The 21,339-nt window shown below is 41.7% G+C and overlaps 1 protein-coding gene across 1 annotated transcript in view; it reads right to left on the bottom strand.

Annotated features, from left to right (window-relative positions):
* Positions 1-1,565: 1,565 nt before the first annotated feature.
* The window catches only part of cdc42bpab (CDC42 binding protein kinase alpha (DMPK-like) b), a 68,146-nt gene continuing 48,372 nt past the window's right edge, over positions 1,566-21,339 (bottom strand). Inside the window, 29 exon segments of the mRNA XM_051071990.1 lie at positions 1,566-1,918; positions 3,605-3,679; positions 4,586-4,743; positions 4,873-4,993; positions 5,600-5,717; positions 6,165-6,288; positions 6,628-6,712; positions 7,020-7,117; positions 7,289-7,503; positions 7,660-7,784; positions 7,982-8,080; positions 8,082-8,236; positions 8,406-8,468; positions 8,861-9,080; positions 9,349-9,430; positions 9,750-9,760; positions 9,762-9,890; positions 10,276-10,412; positions 10,648-10,753; positions 10,857-10,940; positions 11,771-11,890; positions 12,622-12,660; positions 14,385-14,461; positions 14,992-15,083; positions 15,223-15,320; positions 15,322-15,372; positions 15,658-15,763; positions 16,867-16,991; positions 20,155-20,260. Coding sequence (XP_050927947.1) covers positions 1,787-1,918; positions 3,605-3,679; positions 4,586-4,743; positions 4,873-4,993; positions 5,600-5,717; positions 6,165-6,288; positions 6,628-6,712; positions 7,020-7,117; positions 7,289-7,503; positions 7,660-7,784; positions 7,982-8,080; positions 8,082-8,236; positions 8,406-8,468; positions 8,861-9,080; positions 9,349-9,430; positions 9,750-9,760; positions 9,762-9,890; positions 10,276-10,412; positions 10,648-10,753; positions 10,857-10,940; positions 11,771-11,890; positions 12,622-12,660; positions 14,385-14,461; positions 14,992-15,083; positions 15,223-15,320; positions 15,322-15,372; positions 15,658-15,763; positions 16,867-16,991; positions 20,155-20,260 — 3,151 coding nt within the window. The 3' untranslated portion in view covers positions 1,566-1,786.

A 21,339-nucleotide genomic window follows, 5' to 3' on the forward strand; every position in this document is an offset into this window, starting at 1 on the left:
TTAAGTGTTTACATTCTCATTTTAGTGTTTTATTTTTATCAAGAGCTCTTACAAATGTAGCTTTTCAATGAACAGATCATGAACACATTCTTCAGAATAAGCAAAAGGCTGTGAGAAAGACAAAATAACGTCACAGAGTCTCCCTCTTTTTGTCCATTTTTTTGGTTAAATCGAGCTGATCTCTCAGTGGAAGAACCTTTTTTTTCCATCCAGGTACCACAGCGAATTTTACAAACACACACACGTTAACTGTCGATTAAATGATCAGAGCTGCTTCGCCTCCGACAGCCAGAGGAGGAGCAGGACAAGGCATTTTGCTGCATAAAAAAAAAAAACACCACCTCGGTGCGTGTGTGTGTCTGTGTCTGTGTGTGTGTGTGTGTAGATACATGTGTGATAAATGCACGTGTTCACTCTACAGTACGGGCAGTAGTAGTGTGGATCCATACGTCAGTTTTCCTCACTCAAATGCAAACCGAGTGGGGGAAGAAAAAAAAAAGAAAAGAGGGAAACACACAACGCGTGTCATACATACAATAAAAAACAAACAAATCTAAAATCAATTGGTAAAAAAAAAACTGGAAAGTTGTTTAAAATGGCTTTTTGTCTGTGAATACAACCTCAAATCACTCAAAACAAAATGAAGGAAAATAAAAGTCAAAGAGGATCTGTTTTCTTTCCCGTGTAGTTCTCTACAGTATTTTCCTTATCATATATTACTCTCTACTTTGAACCTATGTACATTATTGTGATGGGAGTCTGTGAGTTGGTCAGTTTGGTTGTACAGCAAGAGTGGAACGTCTACGCTACGACGGAGGAGGACGCCGTCCGGCCGCTCCCGGACGGCGTCGCTCGCGCTGGACCGATGTGGAAGAGAGAGTAGCACAGCTGGAGCCGTGATGATGTCATATGAGCCGTTATTATCATAGTTACTGTTATTATTACTGACGCTGCGAGTAGCTTTTTACTGATGGTCAAAATGAAAAATATTATAAAGTCACTGCACTTAGTATCATGAGCAAAATAAAAAGAGAAAAACTTGATTTCCTTATTCTCTCTCCCTTTTTTTTTGTTTTTTTTTTTTTAAAAGATTTTTGCAGCACCCAAAGAAAAAAAGCAACTGAGGGAAGTGAGGAGGGGTTTAAACTCCACCCGTCTGCTTCAGGCCATAAAGAAGCAAACCTCCCTTTCCTTGTCTAAGATTGATAAATAAATTAAAGTATTGTCCCCTAAAACCCAGAGGGTCCTATGTACAAGTACAAATCATTTTCTCTCAATAATAATCCTCCTCTTTTTTTTGTTGCATCATGAGGTTTGTGAGTCTGAATGCCGGGGCGGTGGAGGGGGTGGAGGTCAGGGTGGGGGCTGTGGACAGAGTGGGTGTCACAGATCAGAGTTTTTCATTCCTATATCATACGCCCCTCTCTGGATAAACACATGCACACACACACACGCTGGCAAGAGCATACAGCTTCTCTCAAACACACACACACACACACACACACACACGTTGGAAAACGCGCTGCAAGATGACTATCAGCACCACAGTGTTCGCCACGGCTAAGGAGGGGGCAGGAGGAGGTGCAGTTCTCTGGGCAGTGAGGGTGGAGGGCCGGGTGGTGATATTCAGAAAGGAGGAGAGAGGCCGCAGTGGAGGAAGAAGAAGAAGAAGAAGAAGTAGAGGAGGAAGATTTGGAGTCCTGTGCTGACGGTTGGTCGGTCGGTCGGTGGTTGGGGTTGGAGTGAGAGAGGGTGGAGGTGTGGGGTGGGTGGGTGTTGGGAGGGCTCATGTGTCCCAGCCCATCCGGTCTGTGCTCTCCAGGGACAGGGACTTGGTCTTGTGTGGGGAGGCCGGGCTGGGAGGGCTGCTGAAGGTGGAGCTGTTGGAGGCTGTGGAGTGACGGGGGGAGTCCGAGTCCTGGAGGAGAGAGAGACAGAGAGAGAGAGAGAGAGAGAGGGGAGGACAGAGGATGAAGAGGGAGGGAGATGGAGATAAAGAAAGCAGGTGAAGTTTGGGAAAGAAACAAAGGGAAGAGAGCAAAAAAACATGAGTTAGCTGACGTTGATGTTTTTATAAAAACTAGATTCATCAGACCTCAGACTGAGCCTGAGTCTCAGAGGCAACAAAGGTAGAAAATAAATCCTCCAAACTCTACAGATGTGAACGTGTCTCCTGCTCCTGTAGACTAACAGCTCTCAGTGAAGAGCTGACAGCTGTGTGTTTGCTAAACACACATTTACTTTAACCATCCCCACGTCATCATTAATCTGCTGTTTGGTGTGGAGGGCAGATGTAAAGTCAGACTGAATCACATCTCCCCCCCCCCCCCCCCCACCCCCCGCCCAAATCTTCCACTACATTCCACATCATCAGCAGATGAACAGCTCAATTGACCAGAAATGATCAGCCAAAGTAAAACAAACATGCAGGCGAGGGCAGATGGGGGAGGGGGGTTCAATCTTCATACTGTACGACACAGAGTACAACTTAGCCCCTATATGAGCCAACATATATTTTATATATGTTATAAATATGAATGTATGCATCTATGATTTTCCTTCCAGTTCAGTGATGACATCCTCAGGTTGGGGGATTTAAAATGACCTCAGTGTGCAGCTCAGTGACACTGTGTATTTGACTTCACCTCCTGTTTGGATCAAATCTAAACTCTCTCTCACACACACACACACACACACACACACACACACACACACTTCTACCATCTTTGGCTACAAACAGATTCAACTATAAACCATCACACTCACACTCACAGCAGGAATCACTTTCTCTCAGGACACACACACACACACAAGAGCCTGTCACACGTCAATGTAGATGGGCAGCTGTGCTTTTTTTTTTTTTTTTAAATCTTCTGTTCTTTAACACTTAGAGTTTGTGTACTGATGGAGCACTGCCCAGCTACACTGTGTAGAGATCAGCCCATGTGAGGTTGTGTTTTAAAAGCACTCAGCCTTTCCACCCATACTGACTAATCAGTCATTGATTTGAGCCACAGATGTGCATCAGGATTCACTCCAAACCATGCAGCTGTTGTGATCTATTCCAATTAATAATCAATCATTTTGGAAACATGAGTCTTAATCTATCATCAGGGAGAGAACGATGCAAGAGCCTGGTGGAACCCTGAGCACAGACGACAGTGAACTTAAGACGAGTCTTTGTGGCCTAGTTGTGCTCTGAACTGGACAGCTCATGGTTAGAAACATGGGCGGGCCCATCAGGGACCTGTATGGAAGCAGACATGCTCTGTGATTGGCTGGTTGGGCAGTGGTGGTTTGCAAAATGGCCGAGCAGCAGCAGCAGCAGCAGCAGCGTCGCACCATTAAATCAGCAACCAAAAATAATGATGCAGGCCGGGTGACTGATGGTGCAGCTGATGCTGAAGGTCAAATATGACAGGGCTGAAATGGTGCAAGGGGGGGGGGTCATGGGGCAGTGGATTTTTTATTTTTTTTGTGTGTGTGTGTAGTGAAAGTGTTTGCTTGAGAAACAGTAAAATGATACAGTGTGTTGTGCGTACTCAGTGACACGGTGCTCTCAGTTGTGTGTTTGGTGCAAAGTCGTTGCAGCTGTTGACATTACCTTCATCTTACTAAGGAGGGTCCTTAAAGCCCTTTTCAGATCGGGGGTCTTCTCCGACGGTGAGACCGCCTGCCACTGCAGAGGAGAGTTCAGACTCAGCGCCCAGCCCACAGACAACATGCTGGGGTGGGAGAGGGCAGGCAGGCGGGGGGGGGGGGCGAGGGCGGAGGGGGGTGGGCACAGCTGGGGTGAGTGGTGGCAGGGAGACGAGGAATGGGGCAAAAAAACATGAGGCGCGATGGAGTCTGACGCGTCCGGGTTTGTGGCGGGCCATGGGGATGGGGAGCCACAGGAAAGATGGCGGGCAGTTTGAGAGTGGGTGGTGGATGGGTGGGGTGGGGGTGGGGGTGTAGAAGTCGCACTTAAACGCAAAAGCTAATGTTTGATGCCAGTTATTTTATCTGTGTGATGCTGGGGACACTTTTACAGACAGGAACAGTATTTCACCACTGCCTGACTCCACTTACATTCTATCAGCTGTTAAAGGGGCACGGTCTCTACACTGGGACAGAGGAGAAGGCTACAGAGGACCTGCCTGTGTTTACTATGAGGCGCTGACATCACAGAGAACTAACCAATCACAGAAGTGGGATGAGGTGAGAAGCCTGCACGCAGAGGCTGGGATGTTTGTGACAGATGGGACAGAGGGAGGAGGTCGTTTTTTTCAATGGGGAACAGTGTGATCTGTTTTCATAAAGTCTTGTCTAAACTTCTACAATCACATGACATGAACACAATCATGATCTTGATTTGGACTTGCTCATACAATGCTGATGTTGGGTTGACTTGATTTATAAAGTGACTACAGAACAATCAGTCCAGTCAGGCTTACCCTGATCTAAACCAACAGTTGCCATTAAGACAAGATTAGCTGTTTAGGCTAACCACTCCTAAACATACGAGTGTTTTACATCAAATCCTTTAATAATTCGAGTCAACCGCACATAAAGCTGTATGCTCAGGTTTAATGTATTCACTGACCTCTCTGTCAAACTGTGAGAGCGGAGCGTCGCCACAGTCCATTCCTCCACCAGAGGACAGGGAGCTCTCGGAGGGAGAGGTCATGGTCTGACGTTTAGATCCATAGCTCCCTCCTGACAGCTCTCTGCGCAGGGCGCTGCCGTTCTGAGAGGACGAGCCTGGAAAGACAAGAACATGGAAGGAGGAAGTCAGTTAAACATGAATCTACCTAAAAAGAAAGGTTCACCCTGCAGGGATAAAGTTGCCAAAGTGTCTCTGGAGGATTTATGATCTCCTGCGTTACTCACGTATGCCCAGTCCGCTGCTGGCGCTCATGGAGCGGCCCGGCTCGGCCCGGTTCTTGGTGATGGAGGGGATGCTGACCGAACCGCTGAAGCCCGCCGCACGACTCTCCTGAACACGGACGTTCTGGTTTAAACACGCACAGAGAAAACACACACACACACACACACACATACACAAGACAGAGTGCAGTGCAGGGACAGGAGTGAGGAGGGTGCACAGTGATATACACTACATGCTCAAACCACTGAACACAAACATGGCCCATATGTCACTGACCAATAAGGTTTAGGCAGAAACACATGCAAATGCTCAATGGGTCAGGTGGAGGTGGATCAGTGAGCTTCAGAGGATAACATGACTGAGACCAGGTTCATTATGTGATCCAGCCTCTCAGGTCAGTATAGAAGAGAGGGAATAACACAGAAGCTATTTTCTATTAAGATCCTAGTGTTTGCATGCCAAACATCACTGGACAAGGAGGGACACTGTTACTGATCGTGCAGCAGGTCAACACACAAACAAACAACAACTGCTTCTATATGTGTCTGTGTCTGTATTTATTGTTGTGCTAATGTCCTTGACTGGTCTTCACTTGTGTTTATGTACTTTATGTGTGTTTGAGTGAACCAGCCAAGTACAATGTAAATATGTCTGCACATGTATATACTGTATATGTAAGTTGTGTGTGTGTGTGTGTGTGTGTGTGTGTGTGTGTGTGTGTGTGTGTACCATGGGCAGGTCTTTCAGGATCTGGATCCCGTCTCCTGGTCCCATGTGGGCCACGTGGTTGAAGTTGGTTGGGTTGGAGATCAGCTTGTTCCTCATCTCTGGATCTCGCAGCATCTCTCTGGAATCACAAACACACACACAAAATATGAGCTGAGCCACAAAAAGGTTTGGCATAACAAAGGGATTCATTTAGACAAACACACACAGACTAAGTGCAGCTGTAGAGGTATGTGGTCTACTTCATTATGCTCCTGAACAAACTGAGTGCAGCAGAGCAGAGAGTCAGCCACTAAAATGTGTCTTTAGCTGCCCACTCATTTAGAACGCTTCTCCATTAAACATGAACTGTAAAAGCCTGAACATTTTATCCCCGGTTTTAAATTGTTAAATGCAGTAATGAAGAAGAAAAATGGTTGTGCTAATATAAAAAAGTCGCACATGAAAATAGCTACAGAATAGAAAGAATAAAACTCAGATGACAAAACCACATTTAAAAACAGAATTACAAAAGGAAAATTAAAGTCATACAGTGAGTAAAAAGCTCCCAGTGCTGAAAGTAAACTACCTCCTCTGCTGAAGTCGCTCTTCCTCAGGCACCCTGAAGGAGAAGCGTCTCTTGTTGTTCATGCTGCGCACCATCTGCTTCCTGCTGTTGTCTGACGTCTCCGGGACGACCAGCTCATCACCCTCTGGAGGATCGCAACAAACCCACAGGCACGTTTACATCAACAACTACAAAGCACTTCAGATTGACTGTGGTGGCTCAGAGTGGCATGTCAAACTTTCGGAATTACTTAAGTCACTGCTGTGCAACAGAACATGTTATATATAGAACAGAAGAAGGGTTACAGAGTGACATAATAGTTCAAAACCCCATCAATTGTAATCTGATAGATTAAGAGCCAAATATAAACCCTTAACTTTTCAGACCAGAATATAAATAAAACTAGACTTTCAACTAGACTGACAAACACTTTTGTAGTTTTTTGCCATTTGATGTTTTACACATCATATTTGGAAATTCTTACCGGCCATCTTGTTTCTGAAGTAGATAAGCCGGACCGTCTCGAGTCCCAGCAGGTTCAGAGAGCCGTCAATATTCAGAGGTCGCACCTGAAGGAGAATCAGAGAAATCTATCATCAATACTTTTTCAACAACTGATTTCTAATCATTGTCATCTGTTTTATTCTGGGGATGCAATCGAATATCTCTAATATTTTTAGATTAACCTAAAAATCTGGGTTTCATTCATCTTTTGATCTGGTAGTGCAACGAATCAAAGAAAAAGTTAGGTCAATGTGGTGACAGGGCAAAAAGAATTAACTCATTTAATCCACTAGGTGGAGCCAGAGATGCCTCAGCATTTCTTTTCTGATAAAGCTTTATCATGTCACACTCTCAACATGCAGCAGCACTGACCTTCTTGAGAGGGATGGTTTGTATCCACTCCATGGTGTTGACATCAAATACATCGACAGCGTTCTCGCTGTACACTGACAGGTAGGGGGCGTTGTAGCCTGGAGAAATAGAAACAGGATTTTTAATCAGTTTCTACTTTGAGTACTTGAACTATAATCAATCTCTAGGATTCTTTTCATTATGATGTTAACTTTGACTTATTTGTAACACACTATCCGCCACTGTAGTAATTCATCACCATATAAATCAACATTCATTCCTTCACTCACAGGCAGCGTTGGGCACAGCCGGCCACATCAGCTCCTGCTGACGCGACCTTCGGCCCTGGGAGTCCACATACACCCCGATGGCGCTGAAGCACAGCAGGAGCTCTTTGCTGGAAATCTCCACAGCACAGAGGGCATCCAGGTTCTGCTGGGGGATGAAGGCCAGGGTGTGGTCCTCCTGATGGAGCAAGCTGACTGGAGACATGTCACCATGGACACTGTGGAGGACAGTAGAGACACAAAGTTAGTCTGACTAAATTCAGATTTTCATTTAATAGGCAATTAAAATACATTTACACATTATCTGTAGTTACATCAGCTGGAATTTTAAAAAACATAACACACATAACATTAAGCCATTCAAGGACCTGTACCTGTAGCGGGTGAAGCCAGACTGGTAGCCCACATAGAGACGCTCACTGAGCAGACCCATCCACTGGACAGGACCCGGGGCCTGCAGCTCTCGCAACCGACGGTGTCGTGCTTTACTCTTATTCACCTGGGGGACAAAATGAAAACAGTTTTTTTATGATCATGTATGTATTAAGTGAAAAGACCAAACATTAGGTCATAATATAAGAGGGAAATAAGTTTAGAGGGTGAAGGACTCTAGCAGCTGAGGCTGAGGTGCCTTTGTGCTTCTTGGGTTGTTCATTATATTATTCATCAAAGATAAATTAATCAGTGTTTTCTGACCTCATAGCATATGATTTGTCTCTTCATGGCCACACAGAGGCAGGTGAGCGAGCCGTTGCGGACGGGGCCGGACACAATGGTCTGGCAGCCTTTCGTTTCAGGCCAGCTTGTAGGAGTCGGTCTCACGACCGTCCAGGGCCTGTGTGGGGAAGAGACGGACGTGGCGGTTCCTGCCAGAGATGACGGCCAGCAGCTGCTCCTGGGGGATCAAGTCGATGTGATGCACTTTCTTGTTGTCTCCCACCCGGATTATTTCTGATGATTGAGGGAGTGTGCGGGAGGGAGTAAAGAAAGGTGGATGAAAATAACAGAAACAGGTCATTAGTCCACAAACTGTGTCCATGTAAAATACATCTAAAACAGCATTAGAGGAAAACAAACAAATGAACAAGAGCCAAGAGTGCAGCCTTTAAGTGGATCTTACCATCTTTGGTGACATGGATGACAAAAAGGCCTTCCTCATTGCCCAGGGCGACACGCTCGTGATCTGGGGGCAAAGGAGATGAAGGGAGGTTTGTATTTCAGTGCCAGTAAGGGGACAGAAAAGGGCATTCTGTGCAGAGAAGGTTCCAATGTGCTAGTTTCTATTTTCATAACATGTTGGACTCTGGATTATCTGGCAGAGAGATTTACTCATATCTGTGAAAATAGCTCTATCTGGAACTGCTACGCTTGGCTGAAAATACACAAACAAGGAGGTATCTATTTTTGAGATAATAACTACATACAGATTGGATGACAAAGACAAGAGTATGTTCAACTGGGATCTTGATTATCAGTGTCATGTTTGAGTTACTTCCTACATTACCTCCACTGTGTTCTGTGAACCTGTCTGTACTGTATTTTTTATTAACCAGAGTGTGAGTGGTGAACGCCCACCTATGATAGCAGCAGACTGTGTTGTCTTGATGAGCGGCAGCGTGCTGTCATAAGCCTCCTTGGGGATGTAGACGAAGCGCTCCTTGAGCTTGTTCTTCTTGAGGATGCGGTGGAGCTCGTTGAGGAGGCCCACCCATTTGTTCCTCTCCTGGTCGCTGTCGGCCAGGATTAAGATGGAAGGCTTGTGACTGCTGGAGGGGGAGAGCTGGGATGCTGTCACCTGAGGAGAGGAAAGGAATGAGTGAAAGGTGAGAAGTCATATTAGGTGTTAAAAAATAGCTCTGTTGCTTTTAGTTATTGATGCATCCATTGCGTGCATTATGGCACCAACAAATTTAATTAGAATCTATAATGATTGTTATGTTTTTTTCCAGGGACATATCCTTGTACAAGGGGAAAACAGATTTAGTTAGTCAATTCTCTTAGCAGTTGGTCACACTTTAAGGGAATTATACACAGCATGCAACCATTGAAAAACTAGAACTTACTCTGAATATACAGGGGATGTCCTTGCGGCTGGCATGGATGACATCAGAGGCCAGAACTGAACTGACTGAAAACTCTTCATCCCTGGATGAGACATGAGGTTTTATTAATTGTCACAAAATGGTGAAAAATTCCATCACAACTTCTCAGAGCTCATGATGAGGTCTCTGAATGTCTTGTTTTGTCTGATGAACAGTCCAAAACCAACAGATATTCAGTTTACTAGATCAAAGAAGACTAAGAAAAGCAGCACATATTCCCATGTCAAAAGTTGGAACCAGCATATTGCTTAAAAAAAAAAAAAAAGAAAAAAGAAATGACTAATACATTTTCTTTAAACTGACTGTTTGCTTCAGGTCTAGTATTTATAGTGCCTAAGAGGAGCTGGTAGTGCTTCTTTTACCTCATATCTATCGACTTGGCTGACTACTACACTCGGCTGTGTTGCTTTTCCTTCTCCCAGTTCGTAGAGGAACAGTTTGAAGTCACACACCACAGCCATCGCCCTCTGCCAGCCTTTCTTCACCCCTGTCGGTTTTGGCACCTACAGACAAAGACACAGTTTAGAATCACACTTGGACAGATACCAAAAACTATGGTCAACATACTTTCTACAGTGTTTAAAACCTGCCAATTCAGAACTATGCAAACTGTTCTTGAGTGTAAGAAGCTGTAGTACTATAAGAGACTTCAAATCAAAGTGTCCACTAAAAATGTTATATTTCATGTTTACCTTTGTGTAATGATAACAGAGAGAAAGAAAGTCAATGTTTATTTAGTTTCAGATGACATAAACAACTTGAGGCATGTCCCAAGGTTTCAAACATCTGCATTCTTTCACCGATTCCTAAATGTTTCCTGTTTGACAGTGATAAACAAGTCTCTATCTGGGGCCAAAAACAACCAAGGCCTTTGTAAGTCTCACTCACCCTAACATGCCCTTCATATGCAGTACCGATGCCCCTCTGAGGGTCGATACCCAGCGGGCCCTTGGTCTGGTCCTGGGGCACAGGACACACAGCTGGAGCCTTGTCCGCACATGTTACATGGCAGGAGAAGTTACACACTGGGTGATGGGACAGAGAGGGGACAAAGAAAGGACGAAAAATTGAGAAAAACAAGATATTTGATTTTCAAATCAATGAAAAGACAAACTAGCATTGTTGTTTTAATCTTCCAAGTTCCATGGATATTTGTTTATCTCAGAATATATGAACTAGAATAATTTGAGTAAAAAATTATGCAAGTTTTGGGTGTGTTAGAGATTTACACTAGTTTCTGTCCTTTGTTTCTGTCCTTACCTTCACAGGTACAACCTTGACGTATGAGCCCCACCATAAGCGAAGTGCACTGGTTACACTTAGTGGGCGTGTTGAATGACTTCACCACAAACTGATGTGCTTTGGGCTATGGAGTGAAGAGACTCAATCAGTGCTTCTAAAATGACATGAGGTCTACTGTGGCAAAGGTGAACAACAATGAAGTGCAACTCTACAGAAAAATGTCTGACCTTAGGTGAGGAGCGTCCAATGCTGCCGTACCCTCCTGATCTCATGGTTGGGGTCTGGACTGTACGAGGAGGATGGTCTATCAACTGCATAACAGAACAGAGTAAAACATTAAGCAGGGAGTTACATCACTTGACTGTGTTTTCACTGATAAATAGACAGAAATCTTGGTTAATAGCCACCCAGGCCAAAGCAGAAAACAACATGTAAAACTCAGACTCAAAAACTCAAAACTGGTCAACTCCATTTAACTCCACAGACGTTTACCTGTGTTAGAATGACTCCATTATTACTGTATCATTTTTCATTTGAGAAACTTGCAAGTTGAACCCAAATCATTGAAGAAATATACTGAGGTTGTAGCCAGGACATTGGTATTTACTTACAGGACCATAATAAACAACAGTCTGCCAGGTTCAGTTAAGACTGGGGTCCACTGTTGGTCCAGCGTTCTCCCTCGGCCGTTGTCTCACTGTTTCTTGCATTTCTCCATAACTGAGTTACTTGCAATTCATAAAGGCTGACCTATTCAACAGTCTCAGTATTGTGAGGTCTGAGTAACGGTTTCAGCTGAACCTTCACTGAAAATTGGTAATTGAACTGCTAGACATTTCCAGACATACAGATGCCATGTTAAGAGAGAGGCTCCTGATGCTGAGTTAGTCTGGAAATCTTCTCTCCCACGTTGATGTTCTAAATTAAAATAATCTTGATCATGCTTTCTGATTTGGGATAATGATGGGAAATTATACCTAACCACTATCCAGACATTACTAATTTCTCACTAGTGGTTACCCACTTTACCAGGTAAGAGTCATTCATAAGTCCTGTTGAACTCAGAAAGCCAGGCTAGTAGAAAAGCAGCTTCTATACAAAAACACTTGAGTTTCTTGCCCAGACTAAGGGGTTTTCTGACCTCTATAGGCTCCATATCGCTCGCCATGGAGGGTGAACGTGAGCGGGACTTGAGGTGGGCCTTGGGGTCATCTTCCCGTGATGGAGTATTGGAGGGGGTGAAGTTATCCATAGAGTCCACCTGAGGATAGAGAGGCAGAGTGGAGAATGAGAGGACACAGAGATAAGTAAGAAAGGAGAAGTGACAGGAGAAGGGCAAAAAGAGAGATAGAGGTATAAAAGAAGAGGATGAGGATAGGCAGGTAGGAAAGCAGATGAGAAACAGAGAGGAAGAAGAAACAAGTGTTTGTTAAACAAACCAACCAACCCAGAGAACAATATGCAGCATCTACGCTTGGAGAGAAGAGCAAGCTCCATAACATTCACAAACAGAAACAGAGTAAAGAAATACTGTGGTCAAAACATGTGTCATAACTACTGGACTGTGAAAGCTAAGGAGGAAAACTGACCACATCTCTATTGTACCTCACAACACATGGTCACACATCACAGCCCAATGACCATGCTAAATTAAGACACCGCCAGACACTATACACCATGCATGGCCATTCACAAAGCTAACAAGAAAAAAACACAGACACCAGTGCAGACGACAAGCAATACCCCATATATTTAAAAAATGAAAAAACCCAACACATCAATGCCTTTGATGACACAAATATAGTATATATATATATATATATATATATATATATATAAGCTGTTTTTGAAACCCTCTGCCATGCAACCAGACAGCAACAGTAAACATAAACAGGAAATGCATACACAAATTAAACATTGTGAAAAGGACAAGACAGCAACATTTAAAAAGACACAGTGACAGCGATCACAGAGCGCAGTAATGGTGCTTACACGTCTGCCTTTGCTAGCTGGGCCAACGGATGGCGAGCGCTTCAGTGGCAGGAGAGGAGGCAAAGAGTGACAGAGACACACAGATGAGTGAATATCAGAAAGGCTGTCTAACAGAGCTGAAAACACATTTAAACAGGCTGAAAGAGAAACATGACAATGATAATAACAAGGCTGTTTTACATAGGACCAGTGGTTCCCAACCTTTGTTGTCTGATGCAGCTTTACCTCCACAGCCCACCAGATGGGCTCAAATACCTCAACATCAAAAAGTATTGTTCCAATGATTTTTTAATATGACCAACATATAGCCATTTATCCTCATTCAGCAAACCATTTCATTTGTTTATCAACTGCTTACTTGTTACTTTTAGCTAAGTATACACACTCTGCATTAACTGTTTATCTGTAACTGTTACATAACTATAAATATCAACTGTTCATTCATTTTAACTAACTATACTACAACTGTATATTTATCATATCAAGTTAAATATTGAAAAACTGCATATTTATTACTATTTTCTGACTATTTCAACTTCTCTGCTAGCTTACTAACTAGTTTTCATGCTGCTCTTAATTACAACATATCATGTTAATACTACAACTCACTCAGACTGATGGGCAGCTTACTGGTCAATTTAATGATCATAACATCTGAAATCCTAATCCTATCTGAAATCACACTTTCTATAATTTAGTTGAGTTAGTTAAGTTCAGTTGAGGTAATTAGTACAACTTTCCAGGCACCCCTTTGCAACTCTGCAAGTACCAGCTGGGGTAAGGTACCACTGGTTGGGAATCACTGCATTACACCACTGTATGTACACCAGGGTTTAACTGAGGACAGAGGCTGTAGAGGGTGGATGGATGCTGATGGAAAAAATACACATAGTCATGGGGAAGGAGCGGCTTAGGAAAGAATGTATGGAGCACAGTAACTACTTAAGTTCTCTTTCTGGCTGAACCTAACATAAGTAAGTCCCAGCACTAGGAGGCTAGAGTAGAGCCATTCCACTAGCCAGTGAGGATGAGCAAGCACCTGAATACAAGGGCAAGACACTGTGAAAAATATCCACCTTGACAAGTGATTGTATTTAATATCATCTCAAATTATTAGAGCACCTTATTTTTCTTAAAGCAAAAAACTTTCATAGAGTAAGACTTCACTCTCTTCAGTGTATCTGCTATAATACAATGTTTAACATTGTATTGTATTGATTTTTCATTTTGTTTTAAGAAAAATAAGATTTGAAACAGTGTTAAAATTACAGGTCTGACTTTTTGTTTCAGTGGAGCCACTCTTCCTCAAAGTTACACTGATGCACAGGCACACACTCACAGACGCATTATTCACACATCTACATGTATGCACATACACACATCTATACTGTCTTTTTCACCTAGAGTATATATGCCCACAGTTCTACAGCATACAGCTACTATTACATGTATATACACACACAATGGCCTCCACCTAACCAAGATAAACTTACGATCTTCCCAAAACTCAATTAAAGAGGATGAGGATGAGGAATAAGAGTCCTGATGAACCAGAAAGTGAAGCAAGGAAACAACCAAAAAGATAAAAGAAAAATAAAGATCTGGGAAAATTCATGCAAACACAAACAATAAAAGCATGAAGAAAAAGACAGATATAACTTAGTGAAGTGCAGCTTTATGAGATTTATGATTTCCAAGGTGGTTGATTTCAATTCAAAAACATCATTTTTTCCCCTGTAAGGAATCTTTTCTTGAATACTTACATCAAACTGGTCGAGTGCTGAGGTGGGGGCGTTGAGAAAAGCCAAGAAGGAATTCTGGGAATCCTGGTGCTTGACACCTAAAGACACAGAACAAGTAACACAACCGCGGTTAAGTACGTGATATTAAAACATCAAAGGGTGATTTAAACAAAATGAGTCACAGGACTGTTTCTAAGAAGGAAGGGGGTGTTTCATATGACCTAAGTAACAATACATTTTTATGTACATAGCACATGATTTTATTTCTCAAATACGGGTGCTGATGCAAAACCTTCTAATTTGGATCCCTGACTGTAGTATAAACCTCTTTTACATCAGTAATCTCCCACAAAACGTTTCACAGTGTGAAGTCAACCATCAGCACCCAACACATAGTAACAAGCAGTGCATTTGAACAACACATTGACTGTATCAAACCATATATTTTATTTTTAAGATTTCAAACTTGTACTTGTCATTTTCAATGCATCAATTTACCATAATTAGTTTATGGGCCACAGTAGAGAATAAAAATATGTATGTTAACACTTCCTCACAGCAACTATTGAAATGTCATTCTGCATTTTAGGTGACGAAAGAAAAGAGAAAGATCACTTCAAATATTTACCCCTTCGTAGCCGAAGCTCCTCCGTTTCCTTTTTCAGCCGCTCAATCTCAGCCAGGAGTTCCTGGTTTTTACTCTCCACCTCCTGCAGTTTACTGGCAGATCAGAGACAATAATGCATCAAATATTAACCAGATGTTTGGACAGACTTCTGCCTAAAATTACTGAAATCGTACATATAAAATCTAAATGGAAAAAACAGGAGACAAAATAAGTGTTTATAAGTATTCATACCATTCTGTGGAGATGTTATTGGCCTTGACTTTGTTCAGTTCATCCTGGATGCCTTGCTTGGCTCTGATCTCAGCATCCAAGGCTGACTGCAGCTCCAAGACGGGCTGACATGTCCAGCTTGGCAAAACGGCGCATCTTCCACGGCATGTCCTGAAGAAGAAAAGTTAGTAAGTGAAAAATAGTGAAATATGGAATCTAAAGGAGGAACAAGATGGGAGGAACTGCTGATCGATCACTACTATCACTACAGTTTAGACTTGTTTGTCAGCATAATATAAATCCAAAATGTAAAAAATGGATAAATAAAACTTCAACTGAACATGAATTATCCTATAAATATATGATTCATACAATCATAACCACAGAATACTAATTCATCAAAAATTACAAGGCATTTTATTTGACTCAGCAGCATCTACAGTTGAAAAGTTTTACCGTGGCTCTGGCTCCCAGGCTGGTGTTTCTCAGTCCCTCCAGCTCCTCTGTCATCTTTGTGGCCAGAGCCTGCAGGTAGCCCCGAGCATCCTTCTCATCACTCACCCTGCAGCAAACACAAACAAACACACATATTTGCATTGGTATGCATGCAAGGACACTCCAAATACCAGATTTCACACCCATACCCATAAATATTACAGGTCTACAAACAGATTCTAATAACCTGACAGTATGTTAAGTTACTTTCAGCAAAACTCCACACATACACAGTTATAGTTTTCTTTTACTTGAGAGCCTTTCTACAAACATCCTTCAGGAGGACAAATGAAAAACAAACACACGCATTATATAAACACTGCTTTTGAGAAAACCTGACATTACTGTATGCTCCTTGGGTGTTGTGACCCCAAAACACACTTATCATCACGTCCACATCATCAAGTACACGCACACACACACAGACATGGACACAAGTTCAGTCCTCAGGTAGCTCTGAGCAGCTTGTTAATCCCCAGCACTCAGGCTGGATAAACACTGCCAGTGCTAAAAGTATAAACACAAGCTCTAACTCAAACATATACTGACTTTCACATGTGCACACTTTTTTACACTTGAGATGTACACAGTTTTGGTATTCAAACCTCAGATTAAAAAAAAATACATACAATATTTTACCAAGTAATACATTCTATATTCTGAATTTGTCTGCTATAGTAGCACAGCAACTCCACCAGGGGGCAACATGGATCACTGAATTCTCTTTAAAAGTACATTCCAGACTAGATTTGTATGTACATGTTTACAGTGTGTGTATATGTGTGTCTGTGTCTGGATGTGTGTGTTTGTGCGTGTGTGTGTGTGGTATGTGTGCTATGTAAGGACTGCAGACTTGTCCAACAGAGGGAGGCCGAGCAGCTGGCGAGGTGTCAGCTGCAAGGGGAAGTGATCTGAGAGGAAGGGAGGGTCAAGAAGCTCAAAGATCTTAAGAGGCTATGTGAGAAATGCTGCAGTTATACTGTGTGGAAGGAACCCAATACACTACTAGACAGCATAGGAGCATGTGTGTGTTTGTGTGCGCCTTATGAGCAAGCTTTCAGTTTGCATTTTATAGCACCAATAAGAAAAGGCAGTATACACCTCAAGAAGAATTCACCAGATTTTAGAAAATTGCTGTGTGTGTGTGTACTGTGTGTATCAGTGTCTCACCATTGGATGATTTCTGTGATTTGGGCCTCCCAGTGAGCTACACTCTCCTTTTTGTCAGCCAGCTCCCTCATCTCATCCTCCAGCTGCCGGTTGGAGCTGCTCAGCTTCTCAAACATGTTTGTGAGCTGAGGAAATGAGTACACACACACACACACACACACACACACACAGAAAGAAAACAGATAAAATTAAAACAACATAGAAAATACATTAAAATGTAATGAGTCCAGCAGGTTAAGCTGCTGCGTGACTACAAGCGAAGGTGATCAGGCTTGAACATGACGACTGGCTCAGTATACACACGTGTAAAATTAATCAGTCTATTGTTGAAGGTTATGACAAATTCTCTGATTGAACTCCCAGATTCTTAACCACACTGGACCACAGTGGAGGTGGATGGACTCTTACACACACTCACACAGAGACAAGGAATCCTTTACTATGAGAAGTGTGTGAAGATATAACCATGATGACATCACTACATGTCTAAAACTGCCATGTTGTTTGCTTAAATACCTCACTCTGTGGGCACAATTTTGGTGTTTTGAAACTGTCTATACTGTGATGTAATGAGCAAGCTAAGACAGTGATTCAAAATTTTGCAATTGCTTTCCAATCCCAGAGCTGGTTTCCAACAAATGTGTGGAGTATCTGAGGACAATCAATGTCATAAAACAATGTCATTGTTGTGTAAAAGGCTCTGGGCCACTGAAATAAACAGAAACACAGGGAGAAATAAATGTTGGCCTTTTCTGCATGTGCTTTAACTGTCTGAATGAGGGCCCCCCAGATGACATATGTTTTATTCTGTAATGATTTTCCAGTGATGAAATCACTCCATATATGACTAAACTTAAGTGTTACAGCAGTCTGGGGTTGCTTAAGAGAACACATAGACACCACGGCTCATCTGAAACACACTGTACATATTGTTTGGTTTGAAATATGGTAAAATCACTCAAGGTGCATTTGATTTATCTCTGCTGACATTTTATTAACAATGGAAACATCTTGCATACAATAAACCAAGCACATCTGGCCTTTGGAAGCTTTTACAACCATTACTTTAAGATAATTTAAACAGGGAAATGTGGGATGCAATAGTCGGTGGATCATGTTTCAAAATGATGTTTCTATGCCCAAGTGTGACGTAGAAGTTATAACATTTACACACTGGAACCCCACAGATGTCTGTCCATGTGTGGAAAAGATCATCAGACACCAGGGAATCCTAGTCAAATATGGATATAGCTGTTAAGCTACCTGTAGCTTTAAGCCAACAGGCTCAGCCATCTACTTGAAATCAGTTAAAAAAAACAACCCAAAAATATAGACCATACTGATGCAAAAACTACTAATACAGACAAATTTGTTTTGGAGTGGCACATATGAATGATTTAAACATTAAAAGTCATTAATTTTCTTAAGTTTCTTAAGTATGAACAAAATTCATGAGTGGTCATATGAAACATACAGAGTCTGCCTGTCCACAGGGGGAAAAACTAGTTTGACTTAAGAATTAAAAGTAATTATAAATTTGGAGTTGAACACAACTAAAAATAAATAAAATGGAAAATGTATATTCTTTTTATCAGTGTACACGTCTTGAATTAATTAAGAGGTTTGTCAACAGGCTTTTTTCACAGATTTTATCTGTATTTTGCCACAACAACATCCGGTTTTGGCTGGAAATATTGTCACACTCAAACAGCAGCCTGGGGGTATTTATGCACTTCAGTGTCCAGATGCACACCCTCCATTTTAACATCCTGACTACCTCCCACTTTAGTAATGGGCTGCTTTACTTTAGCACAATGTTTTTTGGATCTAGTATCATGTGAAATCATGCACTCTATGTCTTTCACTGTTTTGCAATGACAACACAGACAGTCTTAGGAGTATACTTTTCATGGGTCACTACAGTGCTAAATTTGTTTTAGTCTGCTTATTTTTAACCACATGACTTGAAGCTCCAGTGTGAACTTCCTCTTTTTGTTGTGTGACATTTTTGTGAATCATTTTTCATTTTTGTGAAACTGCTCATCATTGGAGCTGACCATGCAGCCTTATATGGCAATTTGAGGATGTCAGTTATGCTAATGGTCACATGTGCACTTACTTTTGAAAAGAAGACATTCATCAGGCTGAAACAAACAGTTTATGACATGTTTGTGCAGTAAAGAGAGTCTGATCAATCCAACTCCAAAGACTTGTATAAGCAAGCCTCAAAGAAAAAGGGGATTTGGAGAGATTTAGGATAAAATGTTCTTGCAAGGCCCAATATCTGGAGGCCCTGCTCATTTCAATACATGCAGTTCGTAAAATGGTCTAAGTCGCCAGTGGAGAAGTTTTTTTCATCATCAATTTGATCCTGTCAACTTGTGAAAATGAAACGTCATTTGCCCACTCATCCTCTGTTACTGACAAAATGCAGGAAAAGTCATTATAACTGAAGATGGAGTGGCTTGATTTTTGCTACTAAGCAAACACCGCTGAAAGTTAATGCCCCCTTTGAAAAAGAAGACTATTCAAACAATAATATTTTCAGACACTCCAAATGTATTGAAGAGCTGTTTTCTGCAAAGACTAGCATACAGACAGATAGGATCCATCCTAAATGCTTTATCTTTTAAAAATATAATTTTTCAGAACCTGAAACAACAGAATAATACGTTTAATAACTTAAGTGATATGTGCCGTCTTTCCAGTGGCACCCACATCCATATTCTCTCCATTTCATCAAGACGTTTTCTTTTTTATCAGTTGCAGACTTTAAAAACAACACACTGACATTTTATTCCATATGTCAAAATGCCTTCCACTTCTAAGACATTGTTTAAATTGGGAGCCTTTTTGAACTTCCAAAAGCCATTTCCAAAGTCAACAGAGCGTAATCCAGAGAGTCATTCCATCTGACTGTGTAGGAGGCTACAGGGTGTTTTTATGGGGGATATTGAACAGTGATTTCTTTGGCATTGCCGAGAGAAAGAGGGGGTGGAGGGAGGAATGTGATGAAAGAGTTTGGGCTGACCAAGAGGGTTACCTGGGGTTAGGGAAATGTGTTTTTCTGTGTGTGTGTGTGTGTGTGTGTGTGTGTGTGTGTGTGTCTGTGTGTGTGTTAGAGTGATAAACATTACACTAACAAGCTGAGAAAGCAAGACAGAAAAACACTGATAAAAAGAGCGATTGAGAAAGAGCAAAAGAGAAAGAGAAATCTGTCTTGTGTTAGATTTGTGTGTTTTCAGAGTGATTTTTGTGTCATTATGTGTATATATGAACATATCTTACCTTATCCAGTTCACTGGACAGCTTCTTGTTTTCTTCAGTAAGCAGGACCCTTTCCCTCTCATACTTCTGCTTGTACTCGGTCTCAAACTCTTCACGTTCACTTTGGCTAGAGGAAACACACACACAAACTCAGACTGTTAAACTTGTGACATTGTATAAACTTACATTTATTCCCTAACCATAATTTACAACAGGAATTCCAATTTTGACTCTTGACTTTGTCATTTTAATATGAATACTAACTCAATCTTTCAAAAGCAGGATTTTATTCAGAGATTTTGGTTTTGTGGAATGGTTCTCTGCCTCCTAAACTGGTCTTTGAAAAGTCACTCTACATTAAAATAATGCATCAAATGTTCTTAGTGCTGTGGTTTTATAACAACATGAGTACAAACATATACATACAATCAAATGTTCACAAAGTTTCACAGTCAACCTCCCTCAGAAAGCTTCATCTATCCTCCTACCTTTGTTCTTGTGTGGGCCTCAGGCTCTACACCTTTCTTTCAAAACCTGAATCTAAGGCTTGGTACTAAGACCGGGTACACATTATTCAGCCCAAACACATTAATGCAGTTAGAATCTGATACAGCAGTGTGTTTAAAAATGAATTAGAAAGTAGTGAGAATAATATGTCAGTAACACCAGACAGGAAGGTTAGGATAGCAGCTACAAAAACAAAGCTCTGAAGCTTTCTCCTCAAAAACAAGATTTTATTAAAATTTGATCAAACCAGCGGTGGGATCAGGTGCCCCAGAGTTTCTACCAGGGGGTCTGCACCAGAAAAATAAGTTCACTTCTTTTCATTACTTGGTATTTAATATCCGAGTTGGCATGTTTTTACATGTTTGAATGTTTTTACTAGTTCAACCATTTTTGCCCTCATTTTATCCACTCATATATTCATATATTCAGTACAGGGCACTCAAATCAAGTCTTAAAACTTAAAGGCACAACGGGTCAGTTCCATAAGTTTCTAAGTTGTTTCAATTCAGAGATATACCCTCAACTTAGTGCACAAAACTGAGCACTGCTACAGCCACTACTTGGCTTTTAACTTTACTTTCACAGCTCAGGAATGCGACCAGCTGAGGTAAACATGAGACTAAGAGGACTTTGCTGAGTTATTAAGCTACATACTCAATCATACTAGCTACAGTAAGTAAGTCTGTTTGCTTGGTTTCC

This window comes from Lates calcarifer, linkage group LG7_1 (assembly GCF_001640805.2).
Source record: "Lates calcarifer isolate ASB-BC8 linkage group LG7_1, TLL_Latcal_v3, whole genome shotgun sequence".
Classification (NCBI taxonomy): domain Eukaryota; kingdom Metazoa; phylum Chordata; class Actinopteri; family Centropomidae; genus Lates; species Lates calcarifer.